At 40.6% G+C, this 18,456-nt stretch overlaps 1 protein-coding gene across 1 annotated transcript in view; it reads left to right on the top strand.

Moving 5' to 3' along the window:
- Positions 1-18,456, top strand: part of GFRA1 (GDNF family receptor alpha 1) — a 138,987-nt gene that overhangs the window by 88,663 nt on the left and 31,868 nt on the right. Inside the window, exons 5-6 of the mRNA XM_064717375.1 lie at positions 10,580-10,689; positions 16,523-16,657. Coding sequence (XP_064573445.1) covers positions 10,580-10,689; positions 16,523-16,657 — 245 coding nt within the window. The remainder of the gene's footprint in view (positions 1-10,579; positions 10,690-16,522; positions 16,658-18,456) is intronic.

Genomic DNA, 18,456 nt, shown 5'->3' on the forward strand with positions numbered 1-18,456 from the left:
TCATTCTGCAGTGCCCAGATCTGCTTGGCTGGCCCTCATTTTTTCTCTCTCTGGTCAGTTTAGGAGGGGCTTGCAGATTAAAAGCTTGCTGAGTGACTGACATTCCTCCAAAAGCAGGAGAGACACGAGGAGACAGTAATTAGAAAAATGGCTCAGCTTCAGTCGTGCACCCAACTTTGCTTGGCTTTGTGCTGTAGCAGTGAAGAGAGTTCATGCTCCAAGAAGCAGTAACTAGACAGGATTTCACGCTGAGGTCCCTTGTCAGGCAAGCTCAAACTCTCCAGGCAGCCTCCCTGCAGTTGGGTAGATCCTCTGCTGATCAGGTTAAAAATAACCTGTGGCACTGAATATTCCATATTACCTCTCTGCAGGGCTGAAGGAGTGGAATAAAGAGTGTGTGTGAGCATGCAACAATCACAAAATCAACTTGGATGCCAATGATTCAGGTCTTATTGGCTGTATTTAGATACCCTGCTTCCATGTCAGTCTCTTTCTAGGAAGATGACTCAGTGAGCTGAGTGAGGTACTTGTGGCCATTTCAGCTCCAAAAACTTGGGACACTTGTATCTGCATGTGATCCTTCAGAGAGTTGTATAGGCTGGAGAAAACCATTAAGAGCATCAAGTCCAGCCATAAACCCAGCACTGCCAAGCCCACCACTAAACCATGTTCCCAAGTGCCACATCTACAGGTCTGTTAACCATTTCCAAGGGGTGGTGGCTCCACCACTTCCCTGGGCAGCTGTTCCAAGGCTTGAAAACTCATTCTATGAAGAAGATTTCCCTAATACCCAATCTAAACCTTCTCTGGCACAACGTGAGGCCATTTCATCTCACCCTGTCGCTTGTTACTTGGAACAAGGCCTTGCTACAGCCACCTCAGGCAGTTCTAGAGAACAATAAGGAGCACTCCCCTGAGTGTTCATTTTGTGTAAAAACCCTTATTTTATTAATTTAAGTGGAAAAGAAGAGCTTCCTGTATAATCTAAGAAATAAGAAGACTACAGATTAGGAACATGAGCCAGGGTGAGGGTTACAGCAGGGCTAATCTGACCCATTTTGTTTTGTTCATTTATCAAGGCAGGGGGGAGAGATTAAACTACATATGCTAATTAAGCAGTTTCACATGTGTTTAGTCAAAAATATTGAAATCCAAGACAGTTAAATTTGGCATTAAACTTTAATAGAGATCTAAATTTGAAGCTACTCATGTCCTTACAGTTATGCAAGCACTTAATTGCTTTGCTGGATGGGGTTCCACTAGAAGTACTGCTACTGCTGACTTTTTGAATTGTTAGTTGAGAGATTTCTGTAGAAAGGAGTTTAGCATCCACTGGTTTGATGAGTAGTTTCTACCCCCTGATCTATTAGATGTAGAAAAGTGTAGAGAAGATTTGTCATGTACTCACAGTCACATTTGGCTAACTTGCTGTTGCTGGGGCAAGAAAGGATGTATATATCATACAATAACATTTTCTTTAATAAATCAAAAGGGTTTTTTCATTTACCTCAAGCCATGTATATGCTACAGGCAAGAAGCTGCTCTGTGCTTAATGTAAATAACAGATCTATTCTATCAAGTCCATTCCCAGTGTACTTCCTCTGACATCAGTGACTTCAGTGGATTTATTCCAGGGGTGATTTTGGCTCTTCCTGTTCTGTGTAGGTAAATCTTCAGGCAGTGCTAATTAGGAGAATGTCAACTGATTTTACCATTCCGTTATGCTGGACTTTGTAAAGGTTATTTATATCATTCTACATCAGGGCCCAGTGAGAGAATATTTCTGGTGGCAGTTCATCTGTTAAAATAGCTGCAAGAAAATGTAAGCACTGGAGCTAAAAATAAAACTTTGTTTCTCAACAGAGCAAGTGACAGCCACATGCATATCTTCAAATTTGAGCATTCTCATGTTTACTGAATAGAAATTACATTGCTTTAATTATGTTAATAATCACTACAGTGTTACTGGAGTAACTCCTCTAAGTGGAAGCGAGATGTAAATGTGGCAGTGCCTGCAAAGACTTCTCAGCAGAGGTGCTGGTTGTTTCCTGTGGTTGTTTCCTATGCTTTAATGATCTGCTGGCTTTAAAACAAGTGACACAGAGGGGGTGTGTTTCTGGGGTGTGTTTACTGTTATGATAGATTTTCTGAGTGAGCTGACTGTGACCCTTGTCTAAGGTTATTGAGATATGACCTTACATCAAAAGATGTTTGTGTTACATTAATTTTTTTCATGCACATTCTATAAACCATTAAAGGAGGCTTTTTATTATAAAGCACATACTACTAAGAATCTGTGAAATTCAGACTTTATTTGAATATTACTATTTGACTATTTAGTTCACTTCCTTTTGTTCCAGTTCAAGCATAAGTCACAGTGGTTGTCCTCTCAGTTATGATGCTCCCTTTGCCAGTTAGTCATTATGAAAGGCTGCAGGTAGATTTCAGTAACTGGCCATCGTGCAACATTGCAAAATATTTTTTTAAAATGGACAGTTTGTTTCAGAACAACTTCTGTAAATGTCTGGGTGTATCACAGGCTGTCAACTCATGGCCTCACTTTTTTTATCTGCCTTGTGTGTTCATGTTTTTTTGAGTGTAGTCAAAAAAAATGTTCTTAATCCAGTACTGGTAAAAATGGTTTGTTTTGCAATTTTGCACTACAAATCAGTGTTTCTGTACTATCATTATATACCCATATTACTTCTAAAAGCAAGTAAAACGTGTTGAATAAGATCAATGCTCTCTTGGCTTGCTGCTGCCAGAACTTCTTGACTTGCTGTTTGGTGGGGCTGTTTTGTGCATGAAAAAATGGATCCACATAAAAAAGGACTCTACTCTGCTTTTATGATCAGTATTTCTGATTTTCTGTCTGTTGTCTTACTCCAAGGTCAGAGCAGTATTTAGAGTAGCTGCAGCATGGGTTTCAGCCATGCTGGCTGCCCACAGACCCTGGGCACTCTTTTTTTCCCTGATCCACCCCTCTGACAAGGGGACACAGAGTTGTTTCCTTCAGGAATGTCACCACACACACCACTGAGAGATTTTCAGAGGCAAAGGGCATCCCTGCATAACCCCAGGAAACCTGATGTTCCAGCACATCTACCAGCAGAAACTTTTCTGGTGAGGAGAGAACTTGTATTGTACTTTTTAGATTATTTTCCATCTCCAAACTCCCATCAGTTTCATGCTTGAGCTAGTAACAGTCTATTATAGTTTATTCAAGTGCTTGCAGGGAACATTATTGCCATGGATGTCTTTCTCAGGTACTTGGAGGCACATCCTTTCAGTGTGCACTCCCAATACAGTTATTCATAAACACTGAGGCGTCCAGTGCCACGCTCAAGGACTTGCAGTGGCACTGCTTTTCCTTGGCTTGCTTCTTGAGAGTGACAGTGATTTTCTTAGGTTACCAGCCTGTAATTCAGACTATTCTGCTCGCCCAGCTAATGAAGTGAGAACAGCTCTCCCCATAAAGCAGTTCTTTCCTGAGTAACATCCTGTCAGGAGACACTGAGGCTTGGGCATCTTTAAAAATGCCAGTCGTTTTTATTTAGAAGCTTCAAATTAAACAGCATAAAAGAAATTAAACAATATACAAATTCATGATAGCTGGAAAGCAGCTGGTGAATTTTTTCATGTTATTGGAGAGCTTTGGTGCAGACACAGGTAGACTAAATAGAAATCTTAGCAGCATCCCCTGATAAAATCACTGGCTGACAATTCAGCCTGTCATTTTGTAGAGGGCTCTGACAGAAGTGTTTTCTTTGCAGCTGGGAAGACAGAAACACATTATGAATGCTTAAGGTCGATGCAAGGAAACAGAGCCCTGCAAAACATATTTAATATAGGTTTGATTTCCTGTGGAATGTTTTCCAGATGTTCTCTCCAACAGGCCTCTAAAAAATGATGTGAGGTAATTTTTTTTTTTCCAAACAGAAAGAGAAAATTCTGTTTTGTGTCACAGCATCTGAGAATCGCTGTTCTAATTCTTTATTGCATTACCTTGTGCTCAAGATTTTCACCATATTTTTCAAAATTGGTTTTATTACACAAAAGGTCAGTAGTATATAAATATTTATATAACCCAATTTCAAATAAATCATACTTGTTTAGAATCACATTTGAGCTTAGTAGTTTCCCTTAAACCCAAAGGAGACCTAATATATTAAATTAAAATTACTCTCATGCATGATCTTGAGTCGCTTAGAGGATTTAATTAACATTGATAAACTATGGCATTAGTGTTTTGTTAAGTTCTTTTGATTTTCTGTAGCAGATACTGTATAAAAAGATCTAACTGGTCTCCAGCAGATGTTATGAGCAGAGGGAAAGGACAATATTAACAGAAAATGGTATAGAACTTACTTTATTTTGCTTTCCACAAAGTATAGTAAAAGAACATGGTTGTAGGGTATTAATTTCCTAACAGAACAATAGAAAGAATACAGTGTTTGTACTTTTAATTTTAAAATACAGATATGCATAGGTGGAAATGCTTTTCATTTTGCATGACTGAATTTCAGGGAGTTAGATCTCCATTTTCTGGGGTGTTAAATGTCCAGGAGGCCCCTGGTAAACAAAAGCCCTGAGTAGTGACATAAATGCTGGCAAATTTTGGGGGGACATTGTAGAAGCAGAGAGCTGGGAGGAGTGTGGGTGCTCCTCTGGGGGACCAGCCCTGGTGGCTTTGTGCCTGTGCCTGATGCTCTGAGCAAGCCCTGGTGCTGCTGGAAGGCATCTCAGTGAGCCTTGGGTGGTCCCTGGTGTTTGTTCCTGAGTCTCTAGTTATCCCACAGTGCAAACAGGCTGCCTCTCTGTAATTGGGCATTGTCCATGTTTTGCTTCCAGCTGTACAACACAGTTTTGAGAGGCAAGCTGAACCCAGAATCAAATATTTGCTTGGGTTTAGGCTTCCAGACATTTAAAATAACAAAACAGCAGCAAAACCAGATAAAAATCAGCTTATTTCAGTTAGTAGCTGGTATTTGGGATCTAAAATCCTATTTCTGCCAGTGTTGGAAAAGATTTGGATCAGTTCATGTGAGAGAAACTGCCTTCAGTATTCAGGTCTTGGGAGGCAAATGGTTTGCCAGCAATGGTTATACCCTTCCCACTCTCCAAAAGAAAGGTACAGATGCTGAGATGGATGTCAGGATATAGCATGGAGTGGGCTCTTCCTGGGGCTCCTGGGGGCTCCAGGGACAGGCAGGACAGAACCTTTTAGGCTGGGTTCATCCCATCAGCCCAGCTTGGGAGTGGGACATCTCCCTGGGGACAGGATGGGACATCAGCCCGTGGGCAGAGCTGGCTCCATGGGGCCCATGGCTGGGCAGGACAGGAGCATCAGTGACTCAGGGCCTGGGCACTGTCATTGTTTGAGAAGGAGGGTAGCAGCCAAACACAAACCAGCCTTTGCACTGGAAAAATTTAGTGTGGTTGCTGTTTAATAAATACATGGGAAAGTGACCTCTTAAATAAAAATGTCAAAATTTGTAGTTGCTCACAGGTGCTCAACAGCGTGTTTAGATAGCTAAGGGAGGTGTAAGATTTATTAATATTGCACAGCTCTAGTGTTCTTTAATGAAAAAAAGATGGGTCAAAGCTACTTTACTACGTGCAGAGAGAGTAATCTCTCTTTATGGAGTTCCTCTTAGGCTTTTTTCATCCCCCTGCTTGATAGAGTTGCTTATGTGGCCTTTGTCTCATTTTCTCACTGTTTATGAAAGAAAGAGAAAATGAAATGCTTCTGCAACAATGAAGCCATTACTTTGGCCACATACCAGCCCTTGCAACCAACTCTTGCATCCCAGCAGAAGCAGCACCACTCCAGCCATAGGGGAGTGACTTGTAGCCAGAGTAGGACACTGCAGTTGACCCCCACGAAAGAAGAACAAGTATTTTGACTTGTTGTTTTTTTCTGTAATGGTGCCATTTGTCACCATGACACACATTCATTGACTTAGTCTGGCTTTTTTCAGTGTGGGATTTATACCTCTTTTCTGTTTTGAATATTGATGCAGCACTTCCCTTACGTGACTGCACTGCCAAATGGTGTCTAGACACTCGAGCAGCTCTGACTAATTAGTGTAGTCACCTCAGCCTCTCAGCTCTGGCATTTACCTTCTCTTTATGCTACTGCTATAAATAGGTGCCCAAACACCAGCAGCAGTGCAAGGAGAGGTGGCAGTGAGCATGTCCAGAGCTCACCTGACATCCCTGAGGTGGGCACGGGAGCGCTGGCGCTCTCTGCATTCCTGACAGGGCAGGTGCTTGTAACCATTCACTTGGACATCACAACCTGTGTGTGGGCAGCAGCAGGAACCTGAGTTCAGTGTCTTGCTTGGTGTGAACATCACCAGGAGAGAGGTTTTTCTCCTCAGGGCTCAGCCCTTGTGTACCAACAGTACAGTCAGAGAGAAAAAAAGAAGTGAAATCAACACCTGCCATCCCAGTGAGGTTGGTGCTTCTTGAGGAGGAATCTTGTTGCTTTCTGGTAGGTCATTAATTTGCACCAGATCCAAACTGAAAATTGTAAAAACTTTCTGCAACTTCACAGTTTCTTATCATACTTTTAAATATTGCACCAATGCTAAAGCTGAATTGACCAGCCTTAAAGAGGGAGAACTGATAAATATCAAAGATAACTTCAGGACATCAAAGAACTTTTGCAGAACCTCGAGAACAAAAAGTAGTGAAAACCTAATCAATGTTGCCTATGCAACGGGTTGTGCTAATATAAAATTAAATTGCTTCAAAAATTATATGCAGATTCAATACAATAGTGCTATTAAAAAAGCTTATTTGTAAGCAAATGTGAAAGTTTTGAATTATCCAGCTGAGTATTTGAAGAGCCACTATCATAAGGAGAGCAAATTAACTTTGCTTCCTTTGTATTTTTAACTGTTACAAATTATTTTACTGGTACTAATACAAAGCATTAGAGAATAGCAGGTTTGGGATTTTTTCTCTTCTTTTCAGAAAGGCTATCTGTTGTTTGAGCAGATTTTCTTTGAATTTGCTGATGGGATTATTCTTACTTTTCCAGCTAGTGGTATACAAAATATTTAAAATAAGCTTCCCAGAACATCTTCAGGTTTTCCAGGGGTAAGATAAGACTAATTTAATTTGTGGGGTTTTTGCCCTACAAAGAGATTATTTTTTTGTTTGTTTTTTCCTCTTCCTGGGAGGAAGATTTCTGAGCAGTACCCCTTATTTATGCAAGGAGAAGAGAACATATTATAAATGTGGTAGTGCACAATGAGGATTTTGTGGCAGAAAAATAAATTAATAATTTCTTTTAGATGTGGTCCTGCTACATGGTATGAACAATATAAAACTTTCTGTCAGTCTCTCTCCAGCAGTGAGATACATCTGTGTACACTGCACATGTAAAACTGTGCACATTTGAAGGTACATGTGGCAAATTCTGTTTGTTCTCTGGGTAACAAAACTGCTCAGTCATGGGTTAGAAACCCTCAAGTTGCCACCTACAGGTTTCCTCCTGCTGAAGGAGCACTAATTCAACACAGTGCTTATTTTTTGATAGAACTGCTATTATCAGATTGCTCTGATTCTGCATCCCTAAAAGGATTGTCTCTTTTACCCAAACAGTTCTTAAAATTCATGTGCAATACTTTAGGATTAATGGTTCTCATTAGGCTAATTTGTCTCTCTCTCTGGATAAATAGCAGTGCCACTGTTTTGGTGCTCACTGATGAGCACACTTTCATCACTGCCAGTCTGCTGGAAGTGTTTGGGGGTAGATCTTCAGTGGGTGTTAATCAGCAGATCTTCACTGAAAGTATTGCAGTATTTTATGGCAGATGGAGGTCTCTGCTTTTGTTTCTGGCCTTAACTTCATCTCCAGTGCAAATGAATCCACATAAGTATCAGGTGTAGTTAACAGCCCAGGGGAGGGTGAGAGCTTGGGTTGTGTGAAGTTTGGATGACTGGCTAGGGAAGGGTTGTGTGATAATGTCCAGTAATGCTCAGACCAGAGCTATCTGAACTGTGTTTGACTTATGAAAACTTAAATGTGCAATGTTGTCACATCATTACTTTTTATGACCACAAAAGTTCTTCAGAAATTCACATGGAAATCAAGGTGTATGCAAAAGAGATCAGTAGAGCTATCTTTAGCCTCCTTTTGGGTATACAACAAAGTTCTTTAGGCAGGCTGGGTAGTAAATGACTGGGTTTATTCCATGGTTATCAGTCCTTAAAAACATTTAGAGAAGAGGAATGTATTAAATGATCTCTGGACCAGTGCACCTAATAACCTAAGGGAGAACTGGACATTCAAGAAGGATGAAATGATTGCAAGAAGTGTTTTCAGGATTATCAAGATGCCGATTGTATAATCCATTGCCAAAAAGATTTATTTGTGGTCACATAAATAATGAAATTTAGATCTGAGGAGCTACTTTGTTTTAGAAATACAAGAATACTGTATATGCAGAAGGCTTGCCCTTTCTACCATGGCAGAGGTTTTTCATACTAGATAGATGTAATAGGCTCTATTCTGTTCTAAACCTGACTTCATCCAGGTATTAGTAGAATTAGAAAAATCCTTGGAAACTGTCAACTCTCTTTGTTCCCAATTGATCCAAAAGCTGGATTTGAGCCACTATCTTAATTACTGACTGGGTGAGGAATCACTGCAGTGACAGAGGGTTTCCTTTCCCAGATTTTCTTCATGGGGATGCCATTTATCTCTTTTCATATATTGAGACCCATTTCCTCTCAGCCTGCCTCCTGGCAGGTACAGTATTTATTCACCAGCTAAGTAGAAATTTCATGTAAATTTAGATAAATACATATGTGTGTGTGTATATATATATGTGTGTGTGTGTGTGTGTATACATATATATACACACACATATATATATATATGTGTGTATGTGTGTATGTATATATGAATGTTTGCTAGAGAGGTTGACTTCTTAAAGCTAATAAAGGCAACTGGGTACAAATTTCCATCTCAAGGTTAAGTGGTTAAATAAGGCAAGAGAGGGAGTGAAAAGCTTAGGGTTGACTGTGGCTTGAAGGCAACTATGGACTTGCTGGTGTCAGTACAGTTAGAGAGAGATGGAACTAAAATAAGGTCATGAGAACAGCTCTCATAAATTCAGGTATAGGTTGCATGGAGTTTATTTATAGGATGCTTTCTCAAACTAAGCCTCTGAACCTTTTGATGTTTGCCCATCGTTACTTTCAGGCCAATTAATGATGTGTATCCAGTCCCATTCTGGGGTAGGTAAAACAATAAAGCAAACAAAGATAATTAGTCTCTGGAGCATGTAAACAAATAAAGTAAATCACTTGCAAATCACTTGTTTCTGCTAACTTTTGTGGGGTTGCTGCAAAACTGAAAAAGAGCATTTATATTGCAAATCTGCATAATGCTGGAGCAGTAATGAAAATTCATAGATTGTACTATTCTGATTTTGAGAGGGCTTTGCAAAGATTAAGCATCTTATCCTGAGACATTACTGTGGGTTGTCAGATGCAAAAGAACATTTTTTACCTGTTTCACAGAAGAGAAGATTGAAGTAGGGAGGTGATTTTTTTTTTTTCATAGATGAAAGAGTAAATAACACTTTGTGAATAAACAAAAGTCACTACTCCAAGATTATAAGGCTAAGATGGGCAGGGGAGTGACTGTAGAATGCGTGACCTTGACCCACCTCATCAATGCCTTGCAAATTTTACAGATCTGAATGGGAGCATTATGTGGCCTTTAAACCACAAATTTAGAAGAGATCCTGTTGCTCCTTTTAATTTCCAACAGGGTAGTGATCAATTGATCATAATACAGCTTCATTCCTGGTCTTAAAGCACCTCCTGCATGGGATCAGTGCTCTCCCCTCCTTGGCCGTGGGCTGGCTGAGGTGAGTGAGGATAAAGTGGCCACTCAGCAGCAGAACTCCATGCAGAACTCACTTTCCTTTCACCTCAGCCCTGGAGCCAGTACTGTGGAGTTTGGATAAATGCAGTTTTTACAAGAACAAACAGATCTCTGTGGCTCTGGGGGTGAGGGGGCTGTGCCAGCTGGTCCTGCCTGCTGCAGGCCAGGCCAGGGCAGGGTGAGCCCACTCTGGGAACATGGAACACCACCAGAGCAGGTCCTGCTTCCAGGCCTGCAGGAAGAGTCTTGCTTGCTCTGTGAGCACAAACATGCAGCTTTGTGTAATCAGTAAAACAGCAGAAACTGTGCTCTGAATAAAAGACTCCAGTTAGAGTTCAGATCCAGGCGAAATGACTCCTCATATGATAAAATCAGTCTTTGTCTTTTTTTCTTGGCATGAAAACGCAGAGCATTTCTTTTAGTCAAGGGCAGGCATTTCCCTGTTGTTCTGTTCCTTTTTTACTGTTTTGTTACGCTTTTTTGTTCTGACTTCAAAAACAGATTCTGGAAAGAGATGTGTCTTAGAAAGAGACTCTCAATAGCTGAAATGTGTCCAATATGCATTTGAGTTAAAGAATATTAAGCCTTGTCCAAAAAACAGAGTGTGTAAAAGGTAAGAATGCCTTCAGGCTTGACTTTTAAAGATACACATTTTTCTTCCCGTTGCAGATCTCGCCTTGCAGATTTCTTCACAAACTGCCAGCCTGAGTCACGCTCTGTTAGTGGCTGTCTGAAGGAGAACTATGCTGACTGCCTGCTCGCTTACTCGGGGCTCATTGGTAAGAGGGCAGGGAAGGGTGGGGGCTTGTTCATGAGTAAAAACCCCCAAACTGCATTTGGAAGGCCTGTGCGAAATAAAAGCTGGAATATAATACTGTATGATGTGACACCAGGCCAGTTTCTGCACCTACATGGAGCAGCCCTGCTTTGCCTTACAGAGATTCTTGAGGTAAGCTTGTACATGGCAAGAAAATTAAGGATGGAAGGTAAGGGGAGAAAGGTGCTTGAATTTGAAATAAATGCAAGCTTAAAAGGTAAAGCTTATTTAGAGGGTTGAATGTAGACAGGAGTGAGGAGTAGGAAGTTAACAAGTGGAAGTGCAGCTTGGTTGATATTGCAGCTGTCATCACAAGTTTTGGGTAAACACCTTCAGAGAAAGGTACCTGAATCTGAGATATGAAACAATAGATCATTCCAACCTTTTATCAATTCCAGCTGCTATTCTTTACATGATATCCTTCTGTCCACTTTAAGTGTTTTCAGAGATGCTTGTCAGTGAGATGAGCTGAGACAAAATCTGAAATCCTCTTCCCTCCCCAGTGTAGTTATTTTTGTTTGTTGTCACCTTCCTGAGTGTCAGCAAGCACAAGTATGCCTTTATGGAAGCCAGATTCCACATGCCACCCTCAGCATTTGATTCCCGAAAGAAAGAGATCATGTCAAGAAGCTGAATGTGTGGTAGAAATATCATAGTTGGGCAATAAATAATAAGTGAATGTCAAAACTCTGAAACAAATAAATTTGAAAGGCCACCAGATAAAATGTTTTTAAGCTTGCAGCCTGCACCTGCTGCAGTGCAGCAATATCCCCTTCTGTTGGGCATGAAGGTGCCAGCTGAGGCCCTGAAGCTGATCCTGCTGTTAAATAAATGTCTCTGGAGATAAGATCGAAATGAAAATATTTCTAGAATAGGTTGGGTTTGCTGAAAAATGACTGAAAGCTATCTTCAGTGGCTTCTTGTTACCATTCTTATTACTCTAGCAGCTAACAAGTGAGGTAAGCCCATGTGGCAATGGGGAAAATGAGATGTGATGGCTTCAAAGGATATTCTTCTACCACTGAAGAGATTAAGACAGTATGCAAAGGCTATAACATCTGAGCAGTTATGACAGACTGTCATTTGACTCTCAAACAGAGAATTGAATAGCCTTGAAATGTGATCTTGTCAATGAGATTAAGAAGTCTGGCTGCTGGCAAGGAGTAACTGCTACTTACAGATACTTCTGGCTAAGAGCTGCCACGTTCTTGCTGGACCCTGAGAGTTTTGCTGGCAGTTTTGTTGGTTTCATTTTTCAGTTTAATCCCCAAAATGACCCAGTTCCTCTTGTGAGATGTTCTTGTGTTACTGGGGGTGACCATGCTGCAAAACACCATCACACATCAGAAATGTGGAATGGGGGCCTAAGGAGTTCAAATCAAAAGGAGATCTACTTTTCAAAGGGAAAAATGAACATTTTCCTTCCTTCCTGCTACCCCCTGGAAACTTGCAAAAGAGGAGCTGACTGGTATTATGAGAGTTTTTGCTTCTTAGCAGTAATTCTGCTAAATCAAGAAATTACCAAAACGTTTTTTGTGCTGAAGCAGTAAATTCCTGCTTCTGATATCAATCTGCTGTGAAAGTGGAGTAAGGCAGAAATCAGCAGTATAATCTTTCAAATGTCTGATTAATAGATATAGAACACAAGAAGAAGAGTTAGACTGTGGGTAAGAAGATGCTGCAGATCCATTTGTCCATCAGAGCTTCAGGATCTCCATTTAATTAAGATAAACTATTGTTCATTAAAATAAAATATTATTTCATTTAAATGGAACAAAAATTGCAGCTCCACAGAGTTTGATCAGGAAACTGAGGCTTCTCTATGGAAGTTACAGTGAATGTGAATCTTTCCTCAAATACAGGGATGTAAATGAGGTTTGACTTCACTGAAATTAGTGGAATCCAACCTAAAATTAATGACCCTAAATGGAAATAGAGCCAGTCACAGCTTTTGTATGAGGTGCTTTATTAACAAAATGGAGAAGAGTCTGTAGAAGCTGCTTGAATATTTGCATCAGGGTGCTATGTGTATAATTTTAAAGATGTGTGCACTTTACAGGAAGTTGAAAAACTCAATTCATTGCTTTAGGCTCCTTGTTGTAGTATAGGGATAAGTTAATATATGTTTTTATTTATCAGAAAAATATAAAAAATAATCAATGTAAAAGGAGACTGTGATTAGCCACATTTGAGTCAGTGCTTTGGTTACAGCCTGGCTAAGCCATCTGGACCTTCTGTACTCCCATATGAATTAAGATTTGCTCTAAGTGCTAACTTCAAGATCTGCTTTAGCATTTGCTTTCTGACACATTTTCCCTTGCCTTGAGCAAAATCCATCCAAGTTCCCTGTTATTCCCAGGAATTCCATGAGAGTTTGTGTGAATAAGCTGGACTTGGTTTAGGCCAAAGAAACTTCAGCCCCTTGTCCCTTCTCCTGGACTCACCATCCATCTCCTTGCTAATTCACCCTAATTTGAGCAGTGTTTGGGCTGTGTGGAGGCCAACTCTGCTTTTGTCTAAATTGTGGAGGTCTCACTGCTGACCTTTGAGACATCCCAGAGCTGTTTGACACCTAGAGCTCAGAAAACCAAGCATGTCCTATTCGACCATGGTTTCTCTGATCCCTTAGTGTCCATCAGCAGAATTTCCAAGATGCCAGCTAGTGTTGGGGGGAGAAGGGAAAGGCACACACGTCACAGGGAAAAAAGAAAATCCACCCCAGGAAAGCAAGCATATAATCTGCTTGGCTTCACATCTGCCCCCAGGTTTAAATGACAGACTGATTTTCTACTAGCTGCTCTTTCAGCCTCTCTGTTTTTGCTGGATGCACAGTTTGTGTGCTGTGTACACACTTTCCTTGTCCTGTCTTTCCTGTATTCATCAACCCTAATTGTACCTTGGTATCTGTTACACTTTTAACCCCTGTCTTAACCCATTTTAATTACCTTATTACCTCTCTGTGATAAGAAAGTCTTACCTCAGTGACCTTTTTAATTTCCTCAGTACCTTTTTGTTTTTTCAACCCTTCACTAAGCATTTGCTAATTAGAATTTTTTTTAGCCTACTATTTTCTTTCCATTTGCAAAATCCTTTGATTTTCTCTTTCTCACACTTCTTTTCAGATCATGTTGCAAGGCTGAAATAATGTCCTGAACCACCACATGGATGAGGGAGAGACATTTTAATGTGTTTTATTTTAATTTAACGTCATCCCTCTTCTTATTTATCTACTGTCCAGTTTTCATTAACAATGCAAATTAAATTTGCCTATTTTACTAAATTCTCTATCTTCACTTAATGAATTTTGAACCATGCTGTTTACTCATGTACCAATCTCATGTAGGATTCAAGCAATTATTAGTGCAACTATCTGTTAAAAGCTGCAGGAAGCCAAAGGTATGGGATTGTAGTCAAATTTAAGAACATCCCAAAACGAGAGAAAAGATGCTTTTTGTGAATCTCACAAAGGGACCACATTCATTTTCCCATCCATTACTGCCTTCCTCAGGCCAGCCCTAGTGCCTGTTATCCTTTGTCTCCCACGTCACATATGAGGCAGTTTGCATGTTGATTTGTTCATTTCCCAGCACTGCCTGGTGACTGAAAGGCTATTAGACATCACTCTGTGATTTGTGCTATTTCTAATGTTCCTTTTTTTAGCTTATGTTTGATAGCCCTTTCCCGTCTGTTACTGTTGGACCCTGGACCTGTGGACCAAATTTTCTCTCCTCGTGTACACTCTGGGTCTCTAACATTTGTCCTTCATCTATTCCATCTTCTTAATGACTACTTTGATGTCAGTTTTGAGGAGATGTGATCACATTTCCTCACAATATATGACCTGTCCTAGGATTGCAAATTATCCAGTGAGGAACATGTTCCCTGAAGCAGCTGGCAGCTGTTCAGGTCTGGAATACCTTCCCCTTTTTATTTAATTTTTCTGTTTTGGTCAGACAAATAAAATAAAGATTGAAACTTCTCAATCCTTAGGACAGTTTGAAATATCTGACCTGCTGGGGTAATGCATTCAGTGACACTACTGGCTTCAGCAAGTGCTCATCATACAGAGGTTCCCTGGTCCAGATGAGTGATGAGCACTTGCTGTACATCTTTCAGGACACAAAATGCCTGCTTTGGTTTCATTTCATTTAATTTAATTTTTGGTTGTATTTCACTGGCATATAAATGGGAGAATGTTTACCCAAGAGTTTGTAACAGAGTTAGAATGGCCCTGTGGTTGGAAAGTTGCTGACAATTTTTAGGAAATAACCGCTTCTCTGAAGAAGTAGTGAAACAGCAAGATGAATAATAATTTATTACCAGCAAAGAATCTGCTGTACCTTTTCATGCATGCTGATTTTTGCTCTGTTCATCACCCTAACCCACTCTGCTGGCAGGTCCCTCATGAGCATCCTGGGTTAACACTGCTCCAGGATGTGCCAGGGCTCCCCTCAGCATCACAAGCATTCTCCTTGCTCATGCATTTCAAAAATGTTTTTCCAGTCTGGCTGCAGAGTCAAGGAGGAAGCACAGGTCTGGTACCATTTTAGCCATTTATTTGCAGTTAGAATTAAAATGAGAAAAAAACACAGGTGAGGAAGGAAAATCCTAAAAGATTTTTTAAGTGCAGCTCTAAGGACAGTCCACGTGTGTTTGATTTGGCAGCAGAGCCTTTCAAAGAGGAGCTCACCTTCTCCCAGCCCATCCCTCCCTCCCTCTGCCACGGTTTTCTACCTGTCAGTTCTGCAGATGCAGCTCTCTGTGGGAATCCTTTTTGGAGGGAAGAAATGTGTCTTCAGTGTGTGAATCGTGTTACAGCCCCTAAAGTGATTGCATTCAAACAGCAGAGGGTGTGAAATACAGCACAGGGCTGGGTGTCAGAGGCTGAGAGGAGCCAGGAGCTGTCAAATCTGTGGGTCAGGCCCTGCTGTGGGTCTGTGTGGTGAATCCAGCCCCCAATGCATGACTTACCATGGGCTGCTTGCCATCTTAGGGTGGAAGGAATGTTCCAGTGCTGTGAAACCCAGAGCAGCAGGAATGTTTCTCTGTCTGCTCTGGGGTGCCCTGACCCCCAGGGGAGCACTGACTTTGACCCTCATTCATGGAGAAAGTTTTCTAAACTTCAGTATAGACCAGGATCCACAAAAGTGTGAAATAGATTATAGAGAGTAGTGTTAGTGTATCACTTGGTGAGAAATTTAGGTTTTGGGATTTTTAGTATGTTGTGGGTGGAAGGGAGATGAAGGGTGCAGGGTGTCTGTCATCCTGGGTTGCTTCTTCATGCTCCTTCCTTCTTCATGGGTTTGGGTGGCATTTTGTAATTGGGCAGAAAAGTCTGCATTGTGGGATCTGTGGGATCAGTTATTGGGTTAAAAAGGAAAATAATCTAGGTGTCAGTTCTTAATTGGATAGTTTAGTCTTAAAAGACCTTGGAACAAGAGATTGTTGGCCATTTTGTGCCTTCTAAAGAAAAGCTGCTAACTCACAGTAGTGAGACTGTTTTACTGATAACAAATAATAAACATTTGAGTCTGAACATGAACCAGTTCTTAATTGGATAGTTTAGTCTTAAAAGACCTTGGAACAAGAGATTGTTTGGCCATTTTGTGCCTTCTAAAGAAAAGCTGCTAACTCACAGTAGTGAGACTGTTTTACTGATAACAAATAATAAACATTTGAGTCTGAACATGACCTACCCTCTCAAGTGCCTTCAGTCCAGACCCAGAGAAACCCTCATCTGGTACCCTGACCCAGTGCAGAGGTTGCTGACAGTGCTGTGCTTCTCTCTGTGCCAGGCACCGTGATGACCCCGAACTACATCGACTCCAGCAGCCTCAGCGTGGCCCCGTGGTGCGACTGCAGCAACAGCGGCAACGACGAGGAGGAGTGCAAGAAATTTCTCAATTTCTTCCAGGACAACACATGCCTTAGTGAGTACAAAATTAAGTGTCTTTCAATGAGTTGCAGAGTGTTTTCTGGAATTCCTTTGCTGCTTAAGCATGTTACGACGCATCGAGGCCGTCACTTTGCGCTTTGTCGAGCGGGGTTTTGTTGTAGGTGTAAAAATTAAAAGAATGAGCAAATATGCCTGATGCTGTGGTTTGTGGCCATGATTTCAAACATGAGAAGATCTTGGAAAGAAAAGTCAAAACCCAAAGTTGTATGATACTGAAATATGTTTACATCACAGGTCATATTTGGAACCTAACAGTCAGGCAGCATCTTTACTATGGAATTGCAGCGCCTGAGGGGTTTCTGTATAATTTTAAGAAGTTCATATAAAAAAGACATCTAGTTTAGGATATGAAGGATTTGCCGTGAGTAAGTATAAATTGGATTGTGCTTGCAATTTACAGCCAACTTCATTTTTTTTAGGATATTGGATCTCAGATGCCTGGTTTTAACACAAGCCTGGATAGTAACTATTGTAAAGATTTTGTTAAATTATTGATTTTTTTTTTCTGTCAGAGTGACTTCCAAATTAGGGACTGTTATAAATTTCAGAATGGCTCAGTGGAGTCAATTTTGGCAGGTTCTCTTTTCAAATTTCCTGTCTGCCTGGAGCAGCATAATTGGATGATGTGGAGTGTGCATCAGAGTTTTAATTTCAGATAAATGAGGAGACCAAAAGAGCTTGGCTTCCCTAGCCTAGCAGAACAGAAGTTGAAAGGATACATGATTGTCCTCTGAAACTGCATTCGCAGGGCAAACCCAAGGAGGGGAAGGGATTACTTCACCTGCAGGACAATGTTGGCATAAGATCAAAAAAGGGAGATATTGGCCATAGATATTTGGGCTTGAAATGGGAAAAATTTAACCATCAGACTGAAGTTAAGAAATAGGCTTCCAGAAGGAGTTCTGAGGGTAAAAGTAGTTTTAAAAGTCATATTTCATCAGCTTATGCAAAGAAGCAGATATCATTGCTCCTCTCCAAAGCAATAAATGATCTCAGTGGTCCAGAGTGGCCCACCCAGCCCTACAGACTTGAGCTGATGCTGGGGCAGGGCTCAGTATTTTACTTGAGGGTCTGAAAATTCCCACTGGTAGCTTCTCAAGGGACAGCAGTGCAGTGAAGGCACAGGGAGCTCTGTGCACAGAAACCTGAGTTGCTCTGTGGTACACTATTTATTAAGCTTCGGAAGAACGAATCAATTACTCAAGTTCATTTAACAAAAGAAAAAGAGAAAAGAGTTCAAACTTTATGAGGGGTAAAATTTAACAATATGCCATCAGACCTTCAGGCCTAATGGCAGTTGCCATTTATATCTATTGCAGTAGCTCAGATTTTATTCATTTGTGAATGCATTAATTTCTAGAGTGTTGCAGGTTCCTTTTGGAACATAAAGACAGAGCGATTCCTTGTCCTTTCTTTTGCCATCAGTACAAAAGCATTAATGAAGACAAATCAAAGACATTGGAGGTTACTGGGAGACAAATTATGTCATCCTAGCTGCAAGATAATGTCTTCTTCAGGGTGAAATTAAAAGTGTTTCTGGATTTTCTACAAAGTTTTGTCTTTCACATAGAATAGAAATTTTTAAAAATTCTTATCTTCATTAGTGAGCCTTCCACTGCCTGGAGAATATGTCATTAAAATCCTTCCCACTTCTTTTATACAACGCAATAACTTCTTTTTCCACAGTAGGAAGAAACTAGAAATTTCTTGCTAGTCCGTTTTTCAATATATTTCCCCTTGAAAATGGAAAACAAACCTGTTATTTGGGGCATT

Source organism: Zonotrichia leucophrys, chromosome 6, assembly GCF_028769735.1.
Source record: "Zonotrichia leucophrys gambelii isolate GWCS_2022_RI chromosome 6, RI_Zleu_2.0, whole genome shotgun sequence".
NCBI classification, from domain to species: Eukaryota; Metazoa; Chordata; class Aves; order Passeriformes; family Passerellidae; genus Zonotrichia; species Zonotrichia leucophrys.